Source organism: Chenopodium album, chromosome 20 (assembly GCF_948465745.1).
Source record: "Chenopodium album chromosome 20, dcCheAlbu1.1, whole genome shotgun sequence".
Taxonomy (NCBI): Eukaryota; Viridiplantae; Streptophyta; class Magnoliopsida; order Caryophyllales; family Amaranthaceae; genus Chenopodium; species Chenopodium album.
The window spans coordinates 3,226,886-3,237,925 of NC_137853.1; the positions used below are offsets into that span (position 1 = coordinate 3,226,886).

Consider the following 11,040-nt stretch of genomic DNA (forward strand, 5'->3'; position numbering starts at 1 on the left):
AGTGGGGTGGGAGCGCTCTTTTCATTTTCATGAAGCGTAATTAATGGTGTGATACACCACTCCATTTCACAAGGATTTGGTGAATCTGAATTTGCCCTTCATATATTATTTTCTTCTAATCTAGATGACTAATTCATATCAGTAATTGGTAGCGCAAATTATAAGTTAATCTTTTTATATGTGTCACATATCTCAATTAATTCTCCTAGACTTTAATCACAAAAGATTCTTTTAGGTACTCACATGTTATTGTAGGTACTGTGAGTGAGGGATAGCTCAAGTGGTTAGAGCTCCCTCCCGATTCCAGGAGATCTTGGGATCGATTCTCACCCCTGCCCTTGTGGCTCTCTAAACACCAAAAAAAAAAAAAACATGTTATTGTAGGTACTACCTTCATAAAAAATTTCTTTCAAAATTACCTAACGAGGAAGCCCCAGTTAATCAATTTGATAAACAAAATTTGTTTATCAAATGGCAAAATGGTAAATAAAACAACATAAATGCACAAATATATCAACAACAGTGGGACCCATATTTAATAAAAAGTTGTTGATTTATTTACCATTGAACCATTTGATAAACAAATTTTGTTTATCAAATTGATAAACTTGAATTTTCCCTTACCTAATTACTCAATATATGTGAGAGTATATATTCTTATATAAGTAGTACATGTATCCAAACAATTTAGGTAAATTATTATGAAAAAAAAAAAAACACTAAATGAGTAAATGTGAAGTTTGTTGTCCTTCTTCATTAAAAAAAATTTAGGCGGTAGACAAATGGATACCATGCCTGTAAGGCTGTAATATATAACAGAAACCCTTCTAATTCAATTAAAACACTTGATATCTCAATACAATTTTTATTATTTATAATTTGACATTAGTTCATTATAATCATAAATTGATTATACTATAGAATACAAAGTATACATATGATATTTGCAAATTTATTGCTATAAATATTTTCAATTACAAACTTAATTTGTATATGGCTCTTAGCTTGCTATGAAACTTAACCATATTTTAATTTACTTATGTTTTTACAGTATTAATTTAAAAAAATAAATTTTTAAATGTTACAATTTGATCACTTGTATAGTTGTATAGTCAGTCTGATTTTAGATTAAAATTAAGCTCTACAAGTTTTTAAACATATTCAAAACAACATTTCTAACATTCATACAATAGATTCTTTTTCCTTTATGATTCCTAAATCAACTTAAGTAGCAAGTTATCAAAATCTTATGCTATCAATCTTCCAAAGCATGTATTGACTTTCAACTCATAAAAAAGATTTTATGTCTTATTCCCACCTTACATTTTCTTCTTCTTCATACTACGATTACCACATACCAATCTTCTTTCTTTATCATTCTTTGTTTGTTGAGCCTTCTTTAGGCAAATTTACCGCGTAATGAGATTGAAATCATACTATACATGACTAAGACATTAGACTTTTTAGCTCCAAATATTTTTATAAAAAAATTAAGTTGTTTTTCAGACCTAATTCTTTCATCTTCTCCAACTTCTTACCTTCCTAGATCAATCAATGTCTTTCTCCATTTTATTTGGAAATGTCCTACGAAGTAACAATATGATTCTAATCACAGTTAATTAATTAATTATGGTTCATTAAATTATTAGATTATTGTAATCAAATTTCCAGCAGTTTCCTCTCTTTTTTAGAACGAAAGGCAATCACTTGCTTTACGTCACACTAGATTAGCAAGAATTATGGGCGGCTAAACAAATGATTTTGACTCTAAAACTTTAAATTACTTGGATTAATATAAGGGCTAAAAAAAATGTCAAAAATCAAAGCATAAGGTAGCCAATCTAGCCATTCATAAAATTGCCACCTACGCAGCCACGCAGATCTTCCACGTCCTTGTGGCCCCACAAGAAGAGGACTAGTTTATCATTTAGCAACGGTCAAAAAATTCGAATTCCCCCACTATATTTAGGCTGTTGGCGAGGGGGTAACTCAAGGCCTCCTCAATTATACTCTCAATTCCTGACCTTCTATTCACGGGATTTGATCTCAAGTATTGTTCGTATTTTGAAAGAAGTATTGTTCGTATTAGTTACTATTATTGTGATTTTATTCAATTAATTTATTTGGAATCAATATGTAAATGTGTAATTTCATTAAAAAATAAAAAATGTAAATGTGTGATTATATTGATATTCTGATATTATCATTATTTGTCAATATACTTAAAAAAGGATATTATTATTTTAAATAAAAAGGTAAAACAACAAACTTTTATAAGTTTGTCTCGTTCAAATATTTAATAGATTTACCTTGAATAAAATATGGTTTATAATTTTAGGCAATATAATTTAACTAGACTGACAACTAATCCCAAAGAAGGAACTATTAAGTAGATCGTTTATGGATTTGTCGAGTTACTATAACCTCTTGTTCATTTGTCTAACTAGAATCACCCAAATATGGAGGAAGTTTACTAGTTACCATTCATTCTTTGAATTATTATCTTTACATCTCATATGGATACACCTAAAACTAATTCCTCCTTTTCCTGGTGACCTTTGAGCAAATTATTAGGTGCATCAAGATTTGAAAGTCTAAATTTTCATATAACTAATTTATGAATGGATATACATATTATACACTACACCACCTATTTCTTCTCAATGATCTTGATTTTTCTTGTGGCACACTTTTGTTCAAAGTCAAGAAACAGAAACACCAACTATAGATAAATTTAAAAATCATCTTCACAACTCCCCTATTGATATCACTCCTCCATCTAATTACTCTTTTTTTTAAAAAAAAAAAAAAAAAATCCTCGGTCCAATCTATACGATATACATTATCCTTCATATATTAACATATACAATACGGAATAATTATATTCGTAAAATGGTAAATTCAATGCTACACAATACGATTAACCTCGTTGTATACAATTCAATACACCTATTGTAATACACGAAGTTGTTCAAAGAAATAAATAAGTTAATAAAATCTAATAGTTTATGGACCAAGTTAGAAAATAGAGAAAATGCATACAGAGGAGGCCTGCAGCTCAGTCTACCTTCCCAATTCCCACCCTCCTACCAAATTAGACCAATTGACTAATTTTTTTTTTAAAAAAAAAACCAACAATAGAAAATTAATTAAAAAAAATAGATTACTACTTAAAGTAATTAAGAAGTTAATCACATTTGGTACTGTACTCAATTTTCCCCTTTAATAATGGTAACCAAACACGAGACTCCCTCCTCAAGAAAAGCCATTTCTATCTCAATCCATCTTCCCCCCCACGAGAACATATTTTTATTTTAAATTCATTTCTATCATTTTCTCTCTCATCTTTTTTTATAAACTTACGACTTTCTCTCTCTAAAAAGGACTGATTCGTTTCAACCCCCTCTTTCTCTCTTTCAGCATCATTTCAGAAGCATAATTATCAGGAAAAACTTACACTTCCCTCCCTTCCCACCCAATTTAAAGTAGGTGAAAAACAAATCTCTTTGCTTTTTAATCTTCACCTCACCTTACTTTCATTCTCATAAATAACCCGACATCATAAGTCGATGATTCTCTCTATCTCTTTCCTCCACCTCGTCCATCATTAAAATGTCATGTACCACCATCGTTTTCGTATTGACCCGTTTAATTATTTTACCTCCCCATAATTACAGCCCCTGTTAAAAATAAAACGAATAAAGGCATTGAAGAGTCCGCCTTAGTTCTCCTGATTTACCTTGACAACAATAATAAAAATAAAATCTCTCTCTTATTTTTGATTTGATCCAATACAATCTCTCATCTCATCTATCTATCTCATTCTCATGCATCTTCTGTGTATGCCTTAATTTCCCACAACTTTCTCTCTCTTAACTTTCTCTCTCATCTCTCTATTTGTGTGTTTGTTTTAGCACCCTCCTCACATTGCTCCATACTCTTCTCTCTTTCTTTTTATATCTTCATTCATTCATCAACTCCCATTAATTCATATTTTTTTTTTCTTTCTTCTTTCTCTTTTTATACCATTATTATGGCTGTTCAAGCTCAATACCCTTCTAATATTCTCCTCTTAAACAGGTTTTTTTCTTCTTCTTCCTCTGTTTTTTTTTTTAATTAAATTACAAGTATTTGATGAAATGATTGATTTGGGAATATATGAATGCAGAAACGTTCAAGAAACCAACGATTATTCTTTACAACAGCAACCTGGTGGTGGTGGAGGAGGCGGATTCATCGATCAAAATCATATGTTTTTAACTAATACTAATGGAGGTTGGTTTTTAATTTTTAATTTTAAAAAAAAAATTATCGAAATTCCTGGTGTTTTCTTAAATGGGGTGAATAAATTTTTTTTTTTGATTGGATGATTATTTAGTGGGGGTTAATCAAAGGAAGAGAAGCAGAGAGGTTGCAGGAGCAACAACAACAACGACGACAATTAATTCATTCAATTTCTCTCTCCAAAATCAGCAACAACAAAATCAGAATCAGAATCATCAGTTGATCGATCTATGTCAACTACAAAATCATCAACAACAGCAACAGCAACCTAATGTGGTATCAACTGGTCTTAGATTATCATTTGGAGATCAAAATCATCAACTTCAACAACACCAGCAACAACAACAAATTCAACAACACCAGCAACAACAATCTAATAATACAATTATGTCTCTTCTTTCTGAAGAATTCGCCCTTCAATTTAAACAACAGAGTGATGAACTCTCCTACTTTCTCCATTCCCAGGTAACTTTCATTTTTTTTTTTTCTCTTAATATTTTGATTCTTTTTCAATTTTTACCAATTGGGAAACGGTCAACTTATGCCATAAATACCAATGGTAAATTTTGGAGTGATTTTATTTGCTTATTTATTCATTTTAATTTATTGTAATAAAAAATTCAGGGGGAACAATTGAGGCGCACGTTAGCAGACAAAAGACAGAGGCACTATCGTGCGCTACTAGGCGCAGCAGAAGAAGCCGTGTCACGACGGATGAGAGAGAAAGAAGCGGAGGTAGAAAAAGCAGCAAGACGAAACGCAGAGTTGGAGGCCCGAGCGGCCCAATTAAGCGCAGAGGCCCAAGCATGGCAGGCCAAAGCTCGGGCCCAAGAAGCCCAAGCAGCGTCTCTTCAGGCCCAATTACAACAAGCAATGGTGGGCCCGGGAAATGGAAGCGGCGTGTTACAGGAAGGGAGTGGGGTAGGGTGTGGAGGAGACGCGGAGGATGCTGAGTCAGCGTATGTGGACCCAGTGAGTGACCGGAGAGTGACGTCACCGAGTTGTAAGATGTGTCGGACACGTGTCGCGACGGTGGTGCTATTGCCGTGTCGGCATTTGTGTGTGTGTAGGGAGTGTGACGACGTCGTTCAAGCTTGCCCACTTTGTTTGTCTCTTCGAAGTGCCAGTGTTGAGGTCTACCTCACTTAAGATTGGCCCACCTGGCCCATTACCGAATTTCAGGCCCATAATATCTGACCCAAACAAAAGAAAAAAAAAAAGGACCCAACAAAAAAAGATAATTAGAAATGGTAGAAATAAAATTTTATTTAAAAAAATTAATTTTATGTTTTGACAATATTTGAAAAAAAAAAAAAGACCTCAAAACGACAACAAAAATGGACTTTTGCGAATTTATTTCGGGTCATTTATTTTGGGTGGTGATGGGGTGATGAACTTGATGATGTACATGGCCAAATAATGGCAATTTTCCCTTTTTTTTTTTTTTTTTTTCCTTTTGCTTTACTGAAATTCAATTGATACATAAAATTCTTTTATTTGATAATTAATATGTGCATGAAATTTTGACCAAATAGGTTTTTGATTAAGCTTTATCATGGTTGATTTTTTAAGATTGGTACGAATGTGTGGCAATATATGCACATGAAGAATGAATGCAAATTCTACTTGGTAAATGAACAATGCATTGTTTTACCTAATGAAACACAAGAAAACAAACATAAACGTAAAGATTGTCGGTTAGATAATGCAATTCGTATTACCCCGTGCTTTTTTCAAATACATTTTGACTTTTATAATGTATAAATTGACCATTGTAATAATTAGTAAAATTCATTAATAGTTGAGATTGTATATTGAAAGTATACTAATAAGGCACGGGTCATGCAATAAGTTAAGACAAGTTCAATTCAGGAAAAATAAGTTTTAATAGGGTTAGCTAATTACAATTAAAATAATACTCCGTAAGTTTTAATAAGTTTTGATAAATTCAGATAAAGTTAGATATGTTTAGATGAGTTTAGATAAAGTTAGGTGAATAAACACACGCTTTAAAGAATTTACATTATTAAAATTTGACCACATAATTAGTAATCGAGTCAATCCTTTATAAATGATAGTTTTTTCACAAATACGTACTTAATAACCCTTATAATAGTACTAATAAATAGTGTATGTGTTGAATACACTGAAATGCATAACTATATAACCTAGCTTTCCATGAAATAAGAGTGTGTTCTATTCACCTAATAAACTTATTTAATTGTTCCTTCCAAAAAAAAAAAAACTTGTTATAACTTATTTTTCCTGAATTGAACTTATTTTCCCTAAACTGATTAAGATATTGTATAATTAAGAAAACTCGAAATCTAGAAGAAAACTGGATTTATACTCCCTCTATTACTAAATGTATTATTTCAATCTTCTATTCCAATCTAATTTTGGACATGTACATAGCCCTTACAGTGTTACTCTTTAGTCCTTTTTTGTTTGCACCATGGACTCACTTTTTATGAGAGTGTTTTAGATTAAAATGGTACAAACAATAAGGAGCGGAGAGAATACTAGTTAGTGCATATCAAGTCTAGCTATGAATGAAATAATTTCAATCTATTTTACTTTTGTTTTTCTCAAGATATATCAAAGTCTAAGAAAACTTGTAATTATGATGAGAGTGGATTTATAATTTATGTATGTCGAAATCACTTTGGCTTTTATATTACTTCATATACCAGCTTTAAAATATGCACTATTCACATGTTAACCCTAATATACTACCTCCGGTCCAAATTACTTGCAACTTTGGAATATTATATTTTATATCTCACAAATAATACCCCAAAGTTGCGAGTAATTTGGACCGGAGGTAGTATATATATAATTTGTAAGAAATAAATGTACGTAAAATAGTGTTGAATTAGTTGTAATATATGTGCATTATGATTATCAAATTTTATTAGCTAAACTAGTGAAAAAGTTAAAATATTAATTTTCAAAGTTTTATACTTCCTCCGTTTCTTTATAGTTACAACACTTCCCTAAAATAGAAATATCACAATTGCAACACACCGTAAAAGGAAGGTTTTTATGGTGAAAATTATACTATTACCTTTGATTAAAGCACATGGCCCACTTGATTATACTCCTAACAACTTTTTAACCTCAATTTAAGTGTATTATAACATGTGAGGTCCACTTTTCTTAAATACCGTGATAAAATGTGTGTTGCAACTATAAAGAAACAGAAGAAGTATATGCTACTCAAACTAATGCATTGATTTGAAAACAAAGGGGATATAACTCAATTATATGGAAATTGGTGGAATATAAGTTCGTACTTATAGGTATGAATGATAATTTTAACATTTTAATCCTTCTATCTCAATTTACTTTGCTCAATCTTATTTTATAAGGTATAAATTTAGTAAGTCCATGGCATTGTTTTTGCAATGGTCCTCTATTATTATAATACATTGGATAAAATTGGAAGGTGTTATATATGACTTGAAATGGGCAAGGATATCATATATGTGTTGGCCTCTCTAATGTCGGAGGTCAATTCATTGCACATGCATAATAGGGGTCGGTTACCCTTCGAAGGAGCAGCAAGGTAGTACATATCATTGATTTTGCTGTTTTCTACCTTTTTTTTTTCCCCCTCTTCTAGGTAAAATTTCTTTTTTTATTGGCCACAAAAATATTGTTGTGCTTGATAATTCAAAATAAATTACACCTAGAAATTAAAGCCACAATATGAAAAATCAAATAATGGTAAATTTGTGTGTGGCTAAGCAAGATATGAACCTCCATAAATGAAAATATTAAATTTAGACATTTAGTTAAAAGAATACACCATCAACAATTTTTTTTAATGGATTATAAATTGAACTATCACCTAACAAGCATAAGATTTGAGGCTTAACGCTTATTAGTTACGGAGTATCAATTATTTCATGTTCGTGGTTAGGGAAACATTCGTGTTTCTTTTAATTTAAGAATCAAAATATCAATTTTAGATTGAAACTTTCCTATAGAAATTTGAATGCACTTATGAGTTATGACTATCCTTCACTCGAATCCCCAAAAGTGACTCCTCAGTATGGATGAAGACCTTAATTTCTTCATTTTGCATGCAATTTCTTTTGTTAACAAATCTAGGATGATTTGTATTCGATACTAACTTTTTAGATTCAATACTTCAAAGTTTAAACCTAGTCGGTTTGAATAAATAGTTCCTTGTGATTCCAAAAGAAATAATAATCAACTAACATAGCCTCTAGCATCCATATAATTCAACAACAACAATAATCACAAAATGCAAAAGGGCCAGATATATGTCATATTGAGTTGTTTGAGTGTTTTTATGATAATGAATAAAAGCTAGCACTAGGGGTGCTTACCGAGCGAGTCGATCACGAGCTGAGGGGTGCTCGACTCAACTCGAAAACTTTTTACATGTGCTCAACTCGTGCTCGCTAAAGTTTCGAGCAAATAAAACATGCTCGACTCGTGCTCGTTAAAGTTTCGAGTCGAGTCGAGTAGCTCACAATCTGCTCGTTAAAATTTTGGTACTTCTATTATTATATGTCTTTATTTATTTTTTGTTCAATTTATATTGTAATCCTTATTATATATAGATATTAATAAAAATTTACTCTTTCTTTTTTTATGATATAAATTAAGGCTTAATTAGTGTCAAATTTGTTTAAAGATAGTAACTTTGTTTGCAAATTTTATATTAATAATATTTTATCGAGTTGCTCACGAGCTTATCGAGTCGAGTTAGAGCTTGCTCAACTCGTGCTCGTTAACATCTCGAGTCGAGTCGAATTCGAGTCGAGCTAACTCGAGTCGAGTTTTGACCGAGCGTTGACCGAGTCGAGTAAGAGTTGCTCGCGAGCTGCTCAACTCAATTAGCACCCCTAGCTAGCACTATCAAAAAAGCAAATTGGAGTTGTATGATATGGGTGGCATATATAGACAACAAGAATCCTTTTATCATGACGATCCAATCTCTCTTAGACTTACTTGAATTTTAATATTCATAAATTGCTATTCAAGGGACAATTATACATCTTTACGAGGCATTAAACTCCTCTCTTGATTTGCCAATTGCTTCATTAATATATAATTTAATTTACAAAGTATATTATGCTAATTGATCATGTTGGTGATTGGTTCAATAACTTAATAAACTTTAGTTTTCTAGCAGATTGTTTATTTAATTTGTCGTTACTTATGCAATTTTTAGTCAAATTTCTTCAGTTTTCCAAGTAAAGAATCATATGCGATCAGAAGAATTTTAGTTCATCATCTCTAATAATCTAGAATCGAATTGTTTAGTTGTGTGCCTTGCTAGAAAATTCATGCTTATAATGGCCTAGATGATTGTGTAGCATCTTTAACCATGACTTGATGACTAGAATACCTTGTAGTTATTTCTTATTAGGTATAGTTGCTCTAAAGAAAATATAGAGGGTCCACATTGTTTTGGATTCTCTCCGATTTTTTAAGGAATTGAAGTTTGACGGTAGGATATGATAGAGTATATAAACCAATCTTGGGCCTCAACCAAAAGATTGATGCCATGTTAAAGGACCAACTAGGTTAAACTGATGGTTGAAGCCCAAGATCGGTTTATATACTTTCAGGATATACATGATAGGAATATATTAGCAGGGTTGTTGGTGCATGCCATTTTATCTAGCTTTAGATTGGTTTCCTCGAGCTTCTCATGATAAAATTTGGATTATCAGAATGAGGAGATCGAATCCTGGTATAGATAATTCGATGGTATACATATCGGAATTGTTTGGCAACCATCTAGCTAGATCATATTGTCAACTAACTTGTTTTGCCACTAGGAATATATGCTATTCTATAACACCACAAATAAGAGATGACAACTTCAAATTTTTGTAAATTTGAAATTGTGATAATACTTACAATTATTTTCATAAGCAATAAAAACAGGTCAGTTGCATATGGTACTCATAGGCCATATATAGTGGAAATCGTCAAAATGATCCAATATAAGCATACATTAAAACAGCACTGACAACAAACTAGAAGTTGACGTAAGTTTACTGGCATTGCCTGTCTCTTCTCAAATCATAGGTAGTTACAAAACATTATTTGCGATATTGAATACTGACCCATAAATCAATATTTATCATTCAAACTTATTTTGTCATCAACTTATTTCCACCTTGAATTTTTCTTCCAATTTCTAGATTATCGATCTACTTACAGCTATGCATGCTTAATAACAAATTATTTTTGTATACAAACTCTTATTGTACATAAATTCTTACCTAGTCTAATTAAAATATCATATCGTAGTGTATAGACGATTGTTTGTTATCTTTTTAAGAGATACTTTTTTGGATAAGGAAAATAAATTATCGATGGTGTTGCTGAATTGGTCATGGGTTAGGGTTACTGAGTTCTATGTTTATGCCTAGGTATAAATCAACTTGCCCTAAACTTTCCAAATTATCATAGTCTTGAATTTCCGAATTTTAATTGTAACTAAACTGTTATATTTTGACTTGAGAACATAGGTAACAATGTAACTTATTAAGAAGAAGGTATTATGTTAATGAACACAAGTATATATATGAATTGTACGTTTTAATTCGTTGTCTATCCTATTCTTAATTTCATCTAAATACGCAATTGTTAGTTGGAACTTAAACCCCGCCACTACACCACCACCACAAATACATAGCTATATTAGCTAAAACCACCATATTGATTGATTTTACGCCATCAATATAAATGGATTTCGTCTACTAT

General features: G+C 31.4%; 1 protein-coding gene across 1 annotated transcript; it reads left to right on the forward strand.

Moving 5' to 3' along the window:
• The first annotated feature begins 3,577 nt into the window (after nucleotides 1-3,577).
• LOC145597680 (BOI-related E3 ubiquitin-protein ligase 1-like) lies at nucleotides 3,578-6,042 on the forward strand. Its single transcript, XM_081653905.1, has 4 exons — nucleotides 3,578-4,080; nucleotides 4,169-4,275; nucleotides 4,379-4,749; nucleotides 4,909-6,042. The coding sequence occupies exons 1-4, from the start codon at nucleotides 4,034-4,036 to the stop codon at nucleotides 5,431-5,433; spliced, it is 1,050 nt and encodes a 349-aa protein (XP_081510031.1). The 5' UTR covers nucleotides 3,578-4,033; the 3' UTR covers nucleotides 5,434-6,042.
• Nucleotides 6,043-11,040: the final 4,998 nt, after the last annotated feature.

What these genes read in the sequence shown, in the direction of transcription:
- LOC145597680 (XM_081653905.1), top strand. Translation starts at nt 4,034, where the DNA reads ATGGCTGTTCAAGCTCAATACCCTTCTAATATTCTCCTCTTAAACAG. An exon ending in AATATTCTCCTCTTAAACAG is followed by an intron (nt 4,081 to 4,168) that starts GTTTTTTTCTTC and finishes ATATGAATGCAG; the next exon opens with AAACGTTCAAGAAACCAACG. An exon ending in TTTAACTAATACTAATGGAG is followed by an intron (nt 4,276 to 4,378) that starts GTTGGTTTTTAA and finishes ATGATTATTTAG; the next exon opens with TGGGGGTTAATCAAAGGAAG.